This window comes from Lissotriton helveticus, chromosome 8 (assembly GCF_964261635.1).
Source record: "Lissotriton helveticus chromosome 8, aLisHel1.1, whole genome shotgun sequence".
NCBI lineage: Eukaryota > Metazoa > Chordata > Amphibia > Caudata > Salamandridae > Lissotriton > Lissotriton helveticus.
Window position 1 is genome coordinate 843,604,988 of NC_136069.1, and position 18,710 is coordinate 843,623,697.

Sequence of the window (18,710 nt, forward strand, 5' to 3'; positions counted from 1 at the left end):
TTCGGGTTAATTTGTCATAGCTGGAAGTTGCCTCGGTAAGGTCAACTGTCACAGGAGCAGACCCTGAGGCTTTTCCTGTGTCAGACATGACTCTAGTGTGGTGTAAGTGATGCACCTACCTACACTGTTTCCCTACTGTACCTTGCTAGTGAGTTGTAGTCAGGGTGTGCTAATCCCTTTAATCTACAACTACTAAGTTCAGTAGAACTTAAATATGCTAAGCTTTTGATTTATATGTACCTAGAGGTACTTGATGTGATCTTTCAATTTGATAAAAGATTGCAATGGTAAAACAACAGCAAGCTCAAATCCGGACCGCTGCTCACCAATGTGACAAATTGGCCTGATAGGTGATGTTTCCACTTCTGGAACCACCGGTTATCAGACCAAACAATCCCTTATGGTGTCTGGTTGTAAGTCAACCTTATTAGACAAGCTATCCTAGGAGTAGCATGGACTAAGCAGCCTAAAGGCTTAACTTAAGAGGTCGTGTTAAGCGAGCTGTTTTACCACATACAATCCTGTAATATCAAATGAAAGGACACCACACAAGTATATATTATAAAAATATATGTCTTTATTACAAAAAACAATCCCCAGTATTCTTTATGAATAAAGGGGCACAAGCGTTAAATCAAAAGCACAGTTTAAACATACAAAGTTGCACAATTATGGATGAGGGCGGGGGCCACTCAAACCATATACTAAACAAGTGGTATAAGAGATACCAATCGAACAGTGGTTAGGCCTAGGGCCTAGGGAATCGCTGGGAGCAGTCGGGACAAGCAATGCTGAAGTCGGGAGAGGCCCACGGGATTCGGGTGCAGTGCGGAAAGCGCACGCATGCACCAATGTTAACCAATGGTGCATAAAAGTTGTAAAGTTAAAGTTTAAGGACACTTCCGCTGAACCTAGAGGAACAAAACTTAAGACACAGACCCTAGAGATGTGTACCAGTGTGGGAACACCGGCGGAGCAAAGTTACCTCACCCACAGGAAGCGGGTGCACAGGGTTGAAGTTGAGTCGGGTTTCGTCACGCAGGCTCTTGGTGCTTGAAGCTGAAAGGGCTGCAGGCGGGGTGAAAGAGAAGTGTCCGGTGGAGTCCAAGGGTGGACTCAAGTCGAAAAGTACCTGAAAGCAGAGGGGACAGAGTCTGGGTCACTCAGCAGTGACCAGGGTGGAACCAGGACGGAATCAGGCAATGTCGGGCGCAATCAGGTGGTCGTTGAGGAGCTTCTCTCCGCTGTCACGTGGTCTCTGGGGCATCTACGACGTCCAGGAGCAGGTCATGATCTGTCCCACGCAGGCTCTCGCCGTCGGCGCTGTCGGCTTCAAGATTGGAGCAAACAACACTTGGCAAAAGCAATCCACGCGGAACCGGGAGATTGCTTCTCACTCGAACCAGGAGGGTCAGAGTGGGGGCTCCTTTTCAGGGGAGCTGGTGCAAATCTGGAGCAACCAGAATCGCAGGTCGAATCTCAAGTTTCGTCGGCACAGGGGCCACAAGCCGGCTGGCAAGTGACCGGGCCAACGCGTTGAGCCAAAAGAAGCAGAAGGGCCCCACGCAGCACTCGTCGAGTGTGGAGGGCTGGACTTCGGTGCAAGTGTGGCTCAGGGTTGGGGCTTCTCAAACCCCGGTGTACAGCTTCGAGGGTCACTCGTGGGCTGCACGGTCAGTGTCTCGTGGTCTTTCCAAGATGGCGTGCCCCACGCTTCCGGTCGCCTCCACGGGTCTCAGCTCTGCAGGGACTGTGGATCGGGCTGTTGGAAGGCAGGCAAGCTTGATCTCGTCGATCTCGGTCGCTCGAGTTCCGGCGGGAACTGCGACAAAGCAGACGTCGATGGCTGGATGGTGCCTGTTTGCACAGGGTGGTCACTCCTTGACCACAAGGGAGATTCTTCGGGCTTCTACGTCGAGTAGGATGTCGAAGGGTCCAGAGTTTCGTTTCTTATGTTTCATCAGGATAATCTGAAGTGTCTTGGCACTGCTCCCACTCTTATTCGAATCTGGGGGGCTGGATTACCTGCTAGGTCCCCTCCTATGGGTGGGACCCAGGAAGGGGGTGGATACACCCCTTTCCTTTGATCCAGGCCGTCCTGGCACGAGGGCTGGAGTGCCCCAGAACCGGTTTGGCCGGATTATGCATGGGGCAGCCTTGTGCTCCCCAGGCAGTGTCTGGTTTCTTTCAAACCTCCCCGCTACAATCCACTATCTCCTGTCTGAGGGGGTGTAACACCTCCCTGCGACAGGAAACCCTTTGTCCAGGCCCCATTTGGCTGGGTTTCGGTCAGCTTCAGGGGGTCAGACTCGTGTCTGTGGCAGAGGCATCCATTTTGTGGATCCAAGGTCCTTTTAGAAATTAACCGCATTTAAGTAAAGTAACATGTCTTACCCCTCTAGAGGGGTGGAATGCTATCCCCGTCGCCAGAACTGGCGAGGGAATAGTATTCCAAATCGTATGACACCTTACACAACATGTTTTGATAAAGCCAAACCAAAGTTGCTATATAACCGCGAGGATTATAAGGCGCTTAAGAGTATATGGTATGGCATTATCCTGAAACAGCTTAGGGAGTTGTTCCCGACAGCTGCAGACAGGCTCAGCTCATGCTAGAGCTCCATCTCACATTAAACCACGCACTCTGCCTCCAGGATTGATGAGGCCTTCCATAGGAGTGGCTCACAGGTTAATATGTGTCCAGATATAGGTTTAGATATAGGTATACTATATCTAAGCAAGGGGTGATTACACCACCTTACCCCAGCTGAGTGATCAGCCAGTTGTGTCAATTTAAGAACCAGCCAGGGGTGGCAAAAGATATGCTGCAGCCCCTGGTAGGCCTTGGTGGCCCCTATGCCCTGGGCACCTATAGTGCATTATACAGGGGCTGACAAGGAGTCCATTTCCAATTGTGGTATGTGCCTATAGCACATGCATCATTAATTTAGTGAGAGAACAGCAGGCTGGGGGTCTGATCAGCAGGCCCACAGCCTCAGTTGTCGAAAACCAGTGAAGCAAAAAGCAAAAATTTGGGGTGACCATAGGATAGCAGAGCCTACTCTCCTACATGGCTGATTAAGCAGAGTTGTTTGGATTTCTGACTTGAAACCAGATATGCGGGGATGCCTTCTGAGCATCACACTAGTGTTGATGGCCCTAGCTGCTGGGTCAGCTGCATCTAACGCACACTTAATGGATGCGTTTGAGATTAGCTTCCCCTCTTGTATCAGCATTTCTGCTCCCTCCTTATAAGCATCAGGCAGGTGTTGCAGTAGCTGCTCTAACGTGTCGTAATGAGCCCTATCATATCTGGCTAATAGGGCCTGTGTATTTGAGATTCTCCAAATATTAGCCGCTTGAGCTGCTACACGTTTGCCAGAAGCTTCCAAGATCTTGGATTCCTTGTCCGGAGGAGGAGCATCACCACTTGTCTGAGAGTTCGCTCTCTTACGAGCATTAGCCACCACCAAGGAGTCCAACAGGAGCTGGCCTTTGATATACGTAGGGTCTACAGGTGCAGGCCGATACTTCTTTTCAATCCTGGGGTTCACAACCCTTGCCTTTGTTGGTTCTTTAAAAATGTCACCAGCGTGTTTGAGCACACCTTTAAGCATAGGCAACGTCTTCACTGATCTTTCTGAAGTCGGGAAGGTATCAAACAGAAAGTCTTCCTCTACTTGGTCAGCGTGCATATCCACATCATGGTTTAGGGCTGCCCTCTCAATCAATGCGTTAAACGCAGCAGTATCCTCATTTGGTGATTTTTTGACCGCATAGGACTGAGTGTCAGGCGTGGTGTGTGGCTCATCAGGGTCAACAGGGTCAGTCCATGGTTGGGACTCCTCTTGATCCGTGTCAATAGGATAATTAAACTGTTCTTCATTGTACCCTTCCTCTACATCCTCAGTGGCATGTGTGGGAGAATAGGTACAGTCCTGTCCATAGGACTGTATAGGTTCAAAAAGAGCAGGTGAGGTGGCAGAGTCCCTTTTCTTTTTGAGTGGTATTTTGTATGACTCCATAGGATTTTCTGGAATGATTTTCCTTTTATAAATCGTGAGTCTTCCTGAATCGGAGTCGATGAATAGTTTCGACTGATTATCATCCTCCTCCATGGGCTGAGTTTTTGAGGCTACCGACAATGATTTGGATGTGTCGGTGCCCTTTTGGAGCTGGACCGCCTTAGGTCGTGCGTTTGGGGGCAGTCCGTACTTTATCAGCGCCGTAAGCATTGAAGACGGACTGACCTGCTTTGAGGGAGGCGTTGTTTTCGATCCGACCGACTCCGACAGTTCAGCATGTTGTTTATGGCCATGCGTCGACTCGAGCTGTTGATGCGCAGCAGGTACGCTCCTTTGCTTCGACTTGATATGTTCTTTCGGGTCGATTTTGGTTTTTGACTCGAAGGCCTTGACCATTAGTGGCTTACGAAGCTTCGGATCGAGAGTCTTTTGAGCCTTGAGGCCTTTGGTAGCGTCACCATCTTTGGACCCGGACGTCGATGACGTGAGCGTGACGTGCTTGACTGTAGAGACAGGCTTAGTCGCTCCGATCTTCGGGTGGACACCCCCCTTGCGACCTGAGCCTTGGAAGGTACAGAGTCTTTATTATCGCTTGAGTTTTCGCCGACGGCTCCGATGGCTTGTGCGTCGTCTCCTACCTCGACGATGTCTTCATCATGGACGTAGATTTCCTCTTCGTCCTCATCATAGTTCGAGTTCTGCTCCGACGCGGGATCCGACTGTTGATCAGGATCCACTTCTTCTACACCCTCTTCGTCGTCAGCCTCGAAGATGTTCTCCGGGTTGGGCGCTGACTCCCGTGCCGACTGTCTTGCGGCGCGTCGAAGCCGAAGAGTTTTCTTCGACCTGAATCGAGAACAGGCCATGCAGCTGGCCTCGTCGTGGTCCGGTGATAGACATTTATTGCACACCGGGTGCACATCGATGTGAGGGTATTTGGAGTTGCAAACAGGACATCGTTTGAACGGACTCCGTTCCATCGCCGATCGTGGATGGGGCCTTTGGTGTCGAAAAGGCAACGACGTCCGGCTCGAAGAACTCGAAGAACTGGAACAAGTACGAGGCACCGAACGAAAGACAATACCGACGCCCCGAAGGCCTTTTGGCCTTGTGAAAAAGTTTTTATATATATTCCGAACGTGAGTTAAGAAAGTACATCCGAACCCAATGGCGGAAAAAAACTATTTGAGGATGGAGAGGATGCCCATGCACACTGTAGTCCAGGGGAGGAGCCACCTATCTCGTGATACTTCGAAGACTCTTCCAGGACAACAATGTGCAATCATCCGGACCCAACACTAGGCACAGATATAAATTCAGCAGCCCACATGCCTCGAACACATGGTATAATTGCCTTATAACCAATTGGCATATTTACTCATTAGTCCCTAATAAAGTAGGAATACCTATGCCCAGGGCCCGTAAATTAAATGCTACTAGTGGGCCTGCAGCACTGATTGTGCCACCCACTGAAGTAGCACTTCAAACCACCTGTCTCAAGTCTGCCATTACAGCCTGTGTGTGCAGTTTTAAACTGCCATCTCGCCCTGGCAAAACAAACCTTCTTTTTGCCAGGCTTAAACCTTTTTTAGAACATATAACTCACCCCTAAGGTAGGCCCTGGACATCACAGAAGACAGGGTTCAGTGTATTTAAAAAGTTGGACATGTACCTTTTAGTTCCTGGTAGTGAAAAACTCTTAAATTCGTTTTTCACTGCTGCAAGGCCTACCTCTCCCATAGGATAACATTGGAGTTACCTTATTACATTTAATGGGTGATCATTTGTGATAATTTCCAAATGGGAATAGGTAATCAATTCATTATTGGTGTCTTTGAAATTGGAATGAAAATTCCTACCTTATGGTGCAGTCGGTTTTTAAATTACAATTCTGAAAAACATTTCGAAAGTTGGCATTTTCCTGCCTTGGTCATTTAGTGCCTCCAGCCTGTCTCTGGGTCATCTGACTGGGTGTAGCTGACAGTTGGGTTTTGCATTTCTTCCTAAACAGCCACATACAATAGAGAGCCTAGGTATGCGTAGATGGGCCATCACTGGTAGGATGGGAGGGTGGAACTGGGCACAGACCCAATAACACCTGAATAAGCTGCGTCCTACCTCCACACAAAGGGATGCACACCCCTCTGTGGTTAGTTTGGAGCCAGGACAGGGAAGGTAGGATGACTGCAGACTTCAAGCAGAAACCCCTTTAATCTGCTCCCATTTCAAAGGGAGGCCAAGTATAAATATTGGACCCCAGACACCAACTCTGCAGTATACTTCTGGACTTGTGGAAACTCTGCTAGGGAGAAGGACTGCTGTGCTGCTGAAAGTGCTGGACTGCTGTGCTGACCTGCTGCCCTCTTACCTGGGTGAGAAGGCATCTGTTGAACCCAGGACCCTAAAGTAACTTTAGGGGTTAAATGGCTGGACTCCTGACTAGAGCCTCAGGAACAGGAGGCTTCAACAATCTTGAACCCAGCACCTGGACTCTGCCAACTGTGAGATCTACTCTGCCAAGTGGTGCCAACTCAGTCCTGGAACCTTGGACATTTGCCAAAGCATGCTCTGCCAGCCCATCTGTGTATCCAGCAGCACTGACGCATCTCCTCTGCTTCATGGCAGAAACACAAGCAGAACCAACTCATCACCTCTGCTGCAAAGATTCTCTGAGCACAAGGACTCAGCATCGACCCACAGCCCCATTGGAACCGCCGCAGTGGGAAAGCTTCACTGACACAGGTCCTTGCAATGCAAATATCTTGTAAACCGCGCCCTTGACGATTACACAAGTTATGACATTGCAGCCCTTTGGAACAGATGCATAGTTTTGACTGTGTGACGCATCCTCAATGCTGGACTTCACAATGCAAGCCCTCGTCAACTGGATCCTCGACAACGACGCAGGTCCTCGCATCGCAGAGTCACAACTCCTCAGAACCGATGTCTCGCCTCAGCTGCGTGACACATCATCAACATGGAACCTCGCAATGCTCCGCAACAAGGATTTAAGGTACTGTTGTTCGACAGGCCTAATTGGGTCCCTGTAGCCAGCTCTCGCTCCATTATGGTCGGCCTGAACTTGTGAGTTTGTACCAGTCTAGCGCTTTGTGCTTTTTGGTGTTTTTTTTCACTGGGATCTTTACAACTGAGCATCTTCAGTTCTACTGACTGGATTTTTGTCATTGTGGTCTTGTTTTATTTATTAAAATGTACTCTGTTTTTCAAAATTGGTGTGGGATTTTTCCTGTGTTGTGTTTTCACTTTGTTACTGTTTAAAGTGCTGCATAAATACTAGACACATTGCTCTAAGTTAAGCCTGACTGCTCTGTGCCAAGCTACCAGATGGTTGAGAACAGGTTTACTTGTGACTTCACCCTGACAGGGATTGTGGTTGCTGGTGGTGTAAGGCTTTCACCTCCCTCAACCAGTAACCCAATTTCTTACAATGGCTATCAAGAGCCAACTGACAAAGTGTGACTTATCAGTATAACCAATGATGCGACAACTCTCAGGTACAGAACATCTATAATAACTGTGAATAATATCCTGCCTCCTCTGCTGTGACATCTGTATGCTGCTTTGTAACTAGGCATATATAATATGTTAAAGTAGTCGAAAAATATGTTGTATCCTTGTATTACAACTTTCAAGATTCCAAAACAGAAATTAGACATTAACGTCCATGAATCATCCTGTTGGAAACAATATTTTATTATAATCTTCAAAGTTGATGCACCATGTTACATATGATTCACAGCGAACATGTGTTTTGCCTCTTATGGTGGGCACGCCTGGGGCTTTTTCAAGGCTGATATGATATAAAAACATCACATATAATTCACATTACATTCATTTTAATTATTTATAACATAATTTGTATAATGTCAAAATTAAATAATTGACACACAATTCGAAAACATACAGTCATCTGATTCACCCAGGGAGCTTTTTTCCCTTGGGACAATTTGCTGCTGCTGGAACAAGTGCTCTGATTGGCTCCCAGTAACGTGAGATACATTTTGCTGGCAGCCATTACATGACTCAGGAACTTAATCCCCTGTCCTGAACTAACAAACCAACATACATGCATACATATATATATCCAAACTCCATTGGCCCCATGAGGTGACCCAGAGTGAACGCCCTCAGCCCCAAAAAAAGATAATAATAATAATAATTTAAAAACAAACAAACCAGGATCGTAAAAAAAAAGAAGAAATAAAATGGTGGCTGGGGCTGAAATGAATCAGTATGAGGAGGGTGGGCGAACAGCCTTAGGCCTAACACAGAGGAGTGTAAGACGTTTATTGCACAACATTGCCCATTACGGGACACACATCAATTTTATAAAATAAGCTTTGTTTATTTTCCATGAAAAATATTTAAGACTTTCAAAAGTCGACACTAATAGGCCGTTTACAAGATTGACTGTGTGGCGCAGGGACCACCCTGGTGCCGCATCGCCAAACTAGTGGGAGAACCGCCAGCCATTTAATTACTTTTTTAACCATTGGCGGGCGATTCCTTTGGCGTTCCCACGGCGGTGCCTATAAAATAGGCAGAGCAAGGGGAACGTCAATAACAGGGTTGTAATGTGGCAGTCTCAAGACCTCCACCGCTGCCCCACCACGAGTCTGGCAGTCCAAGGACCGCCAGACTCGTAATCAGTCCCTTAGTGCAATTTTAAAAAAGCTCAATGTTATCCTACGGAGAAAAACAATAATGTGGTTATACAGGTAAGTACACAATTTACAGTTCCAGTCTTCGAGACCAAAGGACAGCAAAGTGCAAGGGTCAGGTGAGTACAAAAACTTCACCACCAGTGGCACAGGGGTGGCCGGGTGCAAAGGTCAAAATCAGAGTTTGCCCCAATGCTTTCAAAGGACACTAGGGGTGCTCGAAGCCACACTGCTTGCAGGTAGGTAAATTGGTTGCAGGGGCCAAGCTTTGGGGGTAAAAGCAAGCACTGGGGGGCCACAAAACAGCACCAAACATACACCACCAGCGGCACAGGGGCTGCTGGGTGCAGGGTGCAAATACAGTGTTGGGCGCCAAATGCTTTTCAATGGATAGCTTGCTTAGGACAAACAGGCTACAGGTGTCACACCAGAGGCTGATGGAGGGAGATCAGCAACAGAAGATGTAAGTAGAGGTGTAGCGAGTCGTAGGGGCACCGTTGGTTCAGTTCACTAAGGCCCAGGGGCTTCGGGTGCAGGGGCATCCGTAGATGCCAGATTCTTCTTATCGGAGCTGGTTGCGGTCAGGGAGGAGTCTCTCGATTCAGGCTGCAGTCGTTGTCGTGGAGTCCAGGAGGGGTCAGCCAATGCTGGACTTGAGGTCAGGAACGCTGGGAAACCTGTTGTGTGGTAGTTGTCGACCAGGAGACGGGCCAGAGGTGTTGGGTGCAAATTGAGCAAATACTCCTAGTTTCAGAGAAGTCATCATGGTGCTGGGGAACTCAAGCTATCAAGCTTCCACCACACATACTCTCTATGGCTTCCCTGGCACCTGCAATATCTAATAATGGACTTAAATATTGTAGGGGCATATTTGCTCATGCAGAAATGCCCACACCTGGGATACACTGCACCCTGCCTAAGAGCTGTGAGGTATGCTAGAGGGGCGACTTACCTATACCTGAGGCTGTGATAGTTGACATAGCGCACAGGCAGTGTACCAAGTTGACTTTTTCGCTTTGTCTGCACCAGGACCTGAATGCTGCAGTGGCAGTCTGCATGGCCTAGGTGAGGGTACCAATGCCCTAGGTACCCAGGTACCATTTACTAGGGACTTACAGAGGGCCTGAAGGGCCAATTGTGAAACAGCTTTAGGGAAAGAACACTGGTACTGGGAACCTGGACAGCAGGGACCCAGTACTCTACAGTCAACATTGCATCAAAAAGTGTGCGTGTGTGTATGTGTGAGGGGGGCGGGATGCGGAGGGGGGCTGCAACAGAACCTCATTTTCTCACTACGACACTACTCCACTGATCATTACTCTATGCTACTCTATGCTACTTAACTCTACTCCATTCTATGCCACTCCACACTGCCACACTATACCGTACTCTACTCTACACCACTGTAGTGCACTCTGTGGCACTTCACTTTAGTCCTCTCTATGGCACACCAGACCACTCCACTCTATGACACTTAACTCCACTGTATACTTCATCAGGCCACTCTACTCTAGACCATAACACTCCACTCTACCATACTTTACCCCACTCTACTCCACTGTTTGACACACCACTCTACACAGCTCCACTCTGCTGCACTCTCCTCCATTTTATGCATCTCCACTCTACAAAACTGTACTACACTCGATGTCACTCTACGAGACTGTACTCCAATATATCCCCGTATGCTCCACTGTACAACACTTTCCAACACAGAACTCCACTGTAGTCTATGAGACCCCACTCAAATTCATGACACTTAACTCAACTCTACATTACACCAGTACACTCTACTGCTCTCTAATAGACTACACTCTATTGTATGAATCTTTACTCCACTATATGCTACGCCACTCAACTTTACTCAAATCCACTCTACGACACTGCACTGTCCTCCACTGTACGACACCCCTCCACTGTATGACACTAGACTCTCCGAGTTCAGCACCCTATCTTGGCCAGCCATTGAAACTTTAGGATCGATAGATGATGAAAATATATTGTAGTGGTAGCTTTCGCCAAAGCCTTGGGGTGATACCGGCAACTGAAAGACAGCTTCCCTAAACTAGCATTTTGCTCTAGTTTGCTTTTGAAATATATAGAATGAACTGCACGCAGTATAATGACCGTGTTAACCGTAACCCAAAAAAAGTTCACACATGCCTGATTACCCCATACTCAGGGACCCCAGAGAAATTTAGATTTGGATGAAGCTCAACAGGGATATATTCATGTATGTGGGAGACTGGAGATGATTGCTAAACAAAATCAAACAAACGTCATGTTCAGTGCATTCTCCTGGAAGGCCTGCCAGAAAAAGGGAAGTCTGGGTTTGCACCATTTGATTCCTTAGGCTGCACAGAATTAGAAAATGTATAGTATTTATACCTTGCATATAGTCCTGAATTTGATATCCATCGTCAAATGAACAGTGCACCATAAACTGTGATTCTGCCAAAATGTAGTGATCTGCGCCTAGATTGTTTAATTGATTTGCATACTACATTCCCATGGAAAACCAACATCTATTTGGTATTGCCAAACTCCAGATATTATGGCAACATTTCCCTCATTAGCATTCCATGATGCAGGCCTGCCCTTTTAAGCAATGCAACCCAATTTTGTGCAAATTTCTTGAAAAATGAGAATATGTTCACATTCTGTATTATGTCTTCAGATACAAACAGGTATTTTTGTAGGGTTTGCACCAATATGCCAAAAAACACTTTTATAATGGACTCCCCACTTTAGCTATGCCTAGCAGGGATAATAGAACCTGAAGGGGTTGCGACAAGAGTGGGTCCAATAAGTTCTCGGCAAAGAAAACTCAAAAGCAATTCCATTTGGCATTATTAGTCCTAATGGTGGGAGAATTGCAAGCTCGTACAAAGATCTGTCTGCATTTAAAAGGAATGGACAAGAATCTGAACTCTCGTGGTAAGGAACCAAGCTTTGAATTTCAAGGACTTTAGGTTGTGGTGTAACATCTGTCCGAGCTGCTTTTTATTACTTCAAGGTGAATGATAAGACAGCCACAGAAAATGGGTGAACAAAAACTTAAAATCAAAGTACATGGTTCACTCTCACCTTTTTGAGGACCCTCAAGACCAGTAGAAAAGGAGGAAAGATGTACCAAAAGGCATTGAAAATCCACCCTCCTGTGACAATGGCTGTCAGTGTCTGCTGTGAATTTTTTATTCTGATGATGAAGATATCTGCAGTTGGTACTGGCTCAATTTGTGATAGTCCAAGAGGGAGCAGCTCAACGCATCTGTCTTATCATCATTGAGAATATTCCGCAGGGATGTTGGACCTCACCTAATCCCAAAATAAGTGGGCCTACTTGGAAAGGTTGCAAGGCTCTGTGCCTCTTTGTTTAGTAAGGTAACACACAGAGGTTGTGTTGTGTGTATATATTAGTACTGATTGTTTTTTGAAACTCTGCAGGATTGCTTCCAAGCCATGACGTGTTATGTGCAACTCAAAAAGTTAATATAAAAATTCTTGTTCTCCTCAAACCAGAGACCCTTTGTGGAGCGATACTGCAAATTGATTCTTAGTTTTTAGAGCAATTGCCCCACATCAAAAGTGTACAAGGAAGGCTTCCGCTGACTACTTGCCTCTTGTGTTGGTGGTGCTTTCAAGAGTCAACTGTCAAGGTACACACTTAACTGATAACCCTCTTTACTCAGTTGGACAGCGGCTAGGTTTGGCATTTGCTGGAAATTCTCAGTGCATATTTCAGGCCCAGTGGAAGTACTTTAAACTGATAATGCTTCCTCGTCATTAGGATGCGCAGAAACTGCCTGTGGGCTTTGTCTGTGTAGGGATATGGAATTTGCACATAGGTGGTACATAACTCTCCTTTCTGTAGAAACAAGGGAATCTTCCGAAGAGTGACCATCCTGAAAGACTGCATCTTGAGGAACTTGTTGAGCTCCCTTGAACTAGAATAGGACACCATCTGCCATTTGTCTTCACTATAAAGAATCTGGAACAGAAGCCATTATTGCAGTGGGTTCTGGGCACGTGTTCTACTGCTCTACTAGGAAGTAAACTGAAGATGTTTTGATGGAATTCCTGAAGGTGGAATTATGCCTCTGCCATTATAGGAATCGGGGAGGTTTCTGAAGGAGAACCCACCTCCGGACAAATGGGATGTTCTGGGGCCCCACAAAGTAGCCTGATGCTATTCCTGGAGTACTGATAAGAAGCAAAAGGCATTCACACCAGTTCTTATCCCTTGCTGCGTCTCTGCAACATGCTTCCTCTAGAGCATTTTGCTGACAAACTAATCTGCCTTGGGCACAGTCTTCTGTTTTTCTTGAGAAACTGCATAGTCCCTTCACCCATGTTGGAAGGTGGTTTGTTAGTAGGTGCAGGTAGGTACCTGGAGCTAGTAGCAACACTACAATCACAAATAAGGTACAGTAAAGTCTCAATAAATTAGTACTTGTTCAACCCTTGGTAGCTTGGCTCACGAGCAGTCAGGTTTAACTTAGGAGTCAGGTGTGTAAAGAATTTAAAATACACCATGTACCATAAATACAAAGACATGACACACAATAAAATTCCAACACCAATTTCTAAAGATAGAAACTATTATTATCTTTACAATGACACCAAAACAACAAAGATCCAATGTAGGGAACCGGAGATATGATTTTTTGAAGATTAAATGTAAACATGCTTTCAAGTGCTTAAAAGCATAAAGCGCCAACCGAGGACATCTGGCTGTGCTTGAACGGGACCAAGTCAAAGTTTCAGGCCGACCGCGATGGTGATTGGGTCAAATACGATGGGGTGGTTGGGGCCGGTCAAAATTTAACCTTTGCACATAGCCATTTTTTTGGTTCTTTTTCTTTCGACGTGGAGCGAGTCTCTAGGCTATAGGCTGGCTGTGGGTCGACGACGGTGTGGATGACGAAGAGCTCCAGAGCTTTAGCGGGACGAGGCTGAATTTCAGGCTAGGTCATGGTTCGATGTTGCTGCACTGACTATTGATGACAGGTTGGTCAAGTTATGGAGCTTTTTCACAAAAATTCGCAAAATGATTATAAACTTCTGGATCTTCTTTCAGAAGGCCCTTATAGGGGCTTGAAGTGTCCACAACACCAGCCAAGGTTCCAGAAGCTTTGAGTTGCACCTTGGAGAGTTGGGACTACAATTCTCCTAATGCACATGGTCCAATCCTTTAAAGTCCATAGGACGTTGGTCAGCTGGGCTCTTTTTGGTGGAGTTGATGCAGGTGACCTCTTGAAGTTTGTTTATATTTGTTGCTTGCGGGGAGTCACTCCTTAAACTTTTAAGGCAATCCAAAGTTCTCTTTTGTGAAGCCCAGAGTGTGCAGCAGGTGCAGTCCTTATGAGTGCAGTCCTTCTTGGTGCAGGCCAGGGGTTCAGTAGGGCAGTCCTTCTTATTCGTCTTTCCAGGCAGGGGTCTAAGTTGCAGGGAATCTCTTCCATATTTATCTAGGTTTCAGGGGTGGCAAGAAGCGGGGGTACCCTGACCAAAGGGGTGCAAGGTTGTGGTAAATAAATAAATAATTACCGGTACTATTTTTCTATGCATTAACTGGAAAAGGATAGCTCAATAAATAAGAGGCAGAATCCGAGGTGTCTGAGTCATAAGGGCTTTAATCAGATGGCTCGAGCCAATGGACCATCGGGTTCCATCACCCGCAAGGGTTCAGGAAGGGACAGACACAAGGAAAAGGAAATGACATGGAATGGCATGAAATGGCAGCTGCGACGTCTCATTAACATTATACAGTATATATAGTAAAACAGTACAATTGCATTGAATACAGTAGGCGTAACAAGTGAAAAACGAAAGATAAGAACATATGGGCGTGAAAAGAAGGCGTGCACAGGGCGTGCACGAAGACATGTGATGTAAACGTCACAGAAGTGTCATGAATGGGTGGATACATGGAGGGGGCTACCTGGGCAGCTGGACCCTTTAACCTACTGGTGCGCGCAAACGGGCCATGACGTGTAACTGGGGAGAGCTGGGGGCTCTGACTTCTGGCACTAGAAGAGGAGACTAAAGTCTAGGATGTCAGGACGACATGTACCTATAGCATATCTGATATCTCGTGTTTGGAGAACATGTTGATAGAATCTAAAAGTCATCAAGGTAAAGGCTACTTGTCACTAAGGCTGGTGCATGCATATATTTCTTTATGTATTGCGTGTGCTATGAATCTTCTATGGACATTAATTCAGTAATTCTCTTGCATGGAGACAGGAAGACTAGACTTATAGCTGAAGATGTTTATGCGGTTCGTTAGCTAGGAATGTGAAGCCGGGGAGCTGAACTGATAACTAGAGGCATAACATATTCTTGGCAGACAGGCAGGCAGGCCAGACCGGCCACCGCGCTGCTTGGCAGAAAGTAAGTGAAGGGTCAGGGATGCGGGAGGGGCTGCATCGCTCCTCGGAGCAGGTTTCAGGAGACTTGAGACTGAATCTGGTGTCCAGGCCCTTTGAGGCCTAGAAACGGGGACAACTCGATGAATTAACGTGCACAATGTAAAATGTTGGCAACATAGGCCTAATACTCGTTGCTTTCGGGGGGACTGGATAACTGGCATACTAACGTTGGACACAACTGTAATTGCGTCTTTATTCGGTCAAGGGATGAATATGCATATCGATCATGCACATATAACATTTAATGGGGAACACGTAGGGACACATGACAGGGCAAAATTCAATTTTCCTCAAGGTGCCACCCTCAGTGATGACCACTTGCCCTTAGGTGTGGCATTTTCTTGTCCAAGAAAGCATTATTCCACAAAAATCAAAATGGTGAAAATCTCTCCTGGAGGTTCAAGTCGGGCTAATCCAACCCACAGGTGTGGCTAACTTTTCCTTACACTCCCCTTTCACCCCCTCTCCTAATTCAATTACAGGGGCTCCCACCTTGTTGGGGGTGCAGGAAGTGGGGATGGGCCTGGTTCCTGTCCTCACAGTCTTTCTCCCTCTGAAATCCAGCTTGGCTACCTAGCCCCCTACCTTTCCTGGCATCTACTGCTGCAAATCTCCACCCACCAGATGTCTCCTTTGTCTCAGCCCAGGTCACTTCACACCTCATTAATGCAGCTTGGCTCAGCCTGTCAACGGCTGGCCAATCAGAAGAGATTGCTACAGGGTTGAACTGGGTAACTTTAGGAAAGTAGTTCCATCACTTATTTCCTGTAATAATTATAATATATCCTACCATGGCAAGTTGTTGGATTCATTACCACTATTAATTTGACATTTTGAATTATTATTTTAGCTCACTCCTGTCCGAAGACAGACATTATTAATGTTAAATAAAGCCTTCCCATATTAGCTTATGGAGCTAATGTACTGCAACGGGGAAAACGAAATTGGCAGTTTTTCCCTCATTAGGGCATATAAAACATATTTTATAATGACCCTGCTTATTTTAACATGGCGCCCTACGCTTGGGTCACCTAGGGCAGACACTAGAGGTGACGTATATGTAAAAAACAAGGTAGTTTAAGACTCTGGAAGTACCTTTAATTCCAAAGTCAAATTTAGACATTGTTTTATTGTAAAAGCAGCCTGAAAGGCAGGCTGGCTTTTAAAATGACAGGAGGCACCACAGCAGTGCACACTTAAGGTCATTAAAATCGACTGGGCATCTAAACCTACATGCCCTACCATATACTAGGGACTTACAGGTAGGTTGTCAGTACCAATTGCAATTACACCTAATTAAACATATACCTTTTAAACAGAGTACTGGCCCTGGGCCTGGTTAGCAGAGCACAGTGAATAATCAGAGTCAGTACCCACCAGTATCAGTCAAAAACATGGGGGTGATCCGGGCAAAAAGGATGACTTTCTGACTACCCCTTGCTGGCTTGATCAATATCTTCCTGCCTATCTCCACACTGAACTGCAACTACTACTTCTCTGATCTTCACCTCTTCGCTCTTCTCTTCTCCCTTATCGCTTATCCTTCTGCTGTGGGATATGAGGCAGTGTGACAATGGTGGCTGATGTGGTGGCAGGAGAAGAGGTAGAACAGTAATTTATAACTCAGGTATGGCACCATCAGTTGTTGCAAAATCAAAAGGAACCTGATACTATGGTCTCTTCATTTCTCCTATGCATAGCTTTGCTTGAGAGGGCCATAGATGGTGGATCCCAGTTTCAAGGTTAGTCTTGCATAGCATTCTTTAAACTCACGACCACAGCCCTTACTACGGAAGGGATATGACTAGGATGCCCAGCTTCTTTCTAAGCCAAATCGCAGTCAGGAATGTATTCTACACTTAATTGTCCTGGTCTGTAGGCATGTTCAGCCTCGCTACCTTCAGTTTCTTCCTCTGTGCTGAGGATCAGTACAGGTGATAGCCTTAGCATCATAAGAGGTCAAGAAGGCTGGGTAAACTAACTGTGTATTTCAGGGTGTGTGTAGACAGCATTGTTTTTATAGCTAGGATTGTTTGTGATCTTTCAAGGGACATCAAATTCATACTGATAACAAACTGATACTGTATGTTATTACAGCTTGCATCTGCAACATTCTGTGTATGCGCTGTCCACTGATTGCGAACAAACGCCAATAAAGTAACAGTTTGACATACTTGGCACACACATTTTGCCATATCTCCAAACCGGCTGATTACATGTTCACCAACCCAAGAAAAGCCACTCCGTGACTGAATGACTTTCATGCTGAGCAAATATGGTGAACATTGTTTAGTGGTTTTTCAGTTAAATTAAAAAACACACCTACAGGAAATACCATTTTAAAGGGGAGTGCAGTGAACTATAAAGATATCAGGCAAGAAAACAAAATAAGCTTCTTCAACTGAAACATCGTAAGAGCAAAGGCCAACCTAAACAAGGAATACTAAAGAAAAAGCCAGCTCAAGAATAAAATCCTATACCAAACTTAAATATTAATGTGCACATACCTTGAACTGAATGACTTTTCCCACATTCTTAAATTCAGGAACAGCATCACTGTAGAACTCTAGAAACTGGTGATAGATTTCATCCTCGCCGTACTCCAAACCAGAATCTGTGTCATAGTCATCCCTCCTGGACTGCTCCATTCCAAATGTAACAAACATACCTCTGATGAGGAGGGTTGGGCTGGAAGTTGGATGGGCGTGCTTGCGCGAACACCTGCCAAAATGTTTAAAGTAATAAGAGATAGTAAAATTACTGATTTTAATCCAAGTTCTCCTTCACGGAAATGCTAATTTAAGACAAAAATTAAGAACATTGCTGGTTGTGTTAAAAGAGAACATTTCTCTATTAAAAGCATTGTTTTAATGAGCTTATCTCCAGGGAAACATTAAATGAATTAAATTTAGTTTTTTTGTTTTTCGTTTAAAAATAAGACAATCATAATTAACAGACAAGTTAAAAAGAAAAAAAAGAGTGCAGATTCAGCATATTAAAAGAAAAAATTAAAATAAATTAAACTGTAATGTGAACCAGCTTTCAAAGAGTGAAGGGAATTGTTCTGTTTTAAAGGCTACAGCAATTCCACTACAGACACAGTGCTCTGCTGTGCGGCTGACCATCTCGCTCATTTTGACTTCATATCAATTTTCTGATTTTTACTTAAGCCTCATTGAGGAGGAGGGTGGGCTATTTATGGCTTCAATAAAAATGCCACTGACAGAGAACTAAAATTATAAATAACTTAGTTTTCTTACTCCATTATGTGATCTTCATTCATGGGTGTTACCACTAAAATTAATCAAAAGCTCATTCCATAGATACTGGTGCATGGAAGCATTGGTATTATAAATAACATGTAAGGATGATCAGCCAAAGAGGATAAGAGAGAGAACTACCTCACTGAGGCATTTGTCCACATGCCCGAATCATAACATTGTCTAGTAAGGAATGAACCTATCTCAATAATAGCGTCGCCACAAGGAAAGAAAAGCTGCCTCTCACGCTTAAGTAAGGATTTTTGCATAGATTCCAAATGCAGCTTCTTTTATCTTGGGAAATGACAA

The 18,710-nt window shown here is 45.5% G+C and overlaps 1 protein-coding gene across 1 annotated transcript in view; it reads right to left on the reverse strand.

Annotated features, from left to right (window-relative positions):
• The window catches only part of ZRSR2 (zinc finger CCCH-type, RNA binding motif and serine/arginine rich 2), a 211,488-nt gene that overhangs the window by 74,130 nt on the left and 118,648 nt on the right, over positions 1-18,710 (reverse strand). Inside the window, exon 8 of the mRNA XM_078657650.1 lies at positions 17,649-17,862. Within this exon, the coding sequence (XP_078513776.1) occupies positions 17,649-17,862 (214 nt within the window). The remainder of the gene's footprint in view (positions 1-17,648; positions 17,863-18,710) is intronic.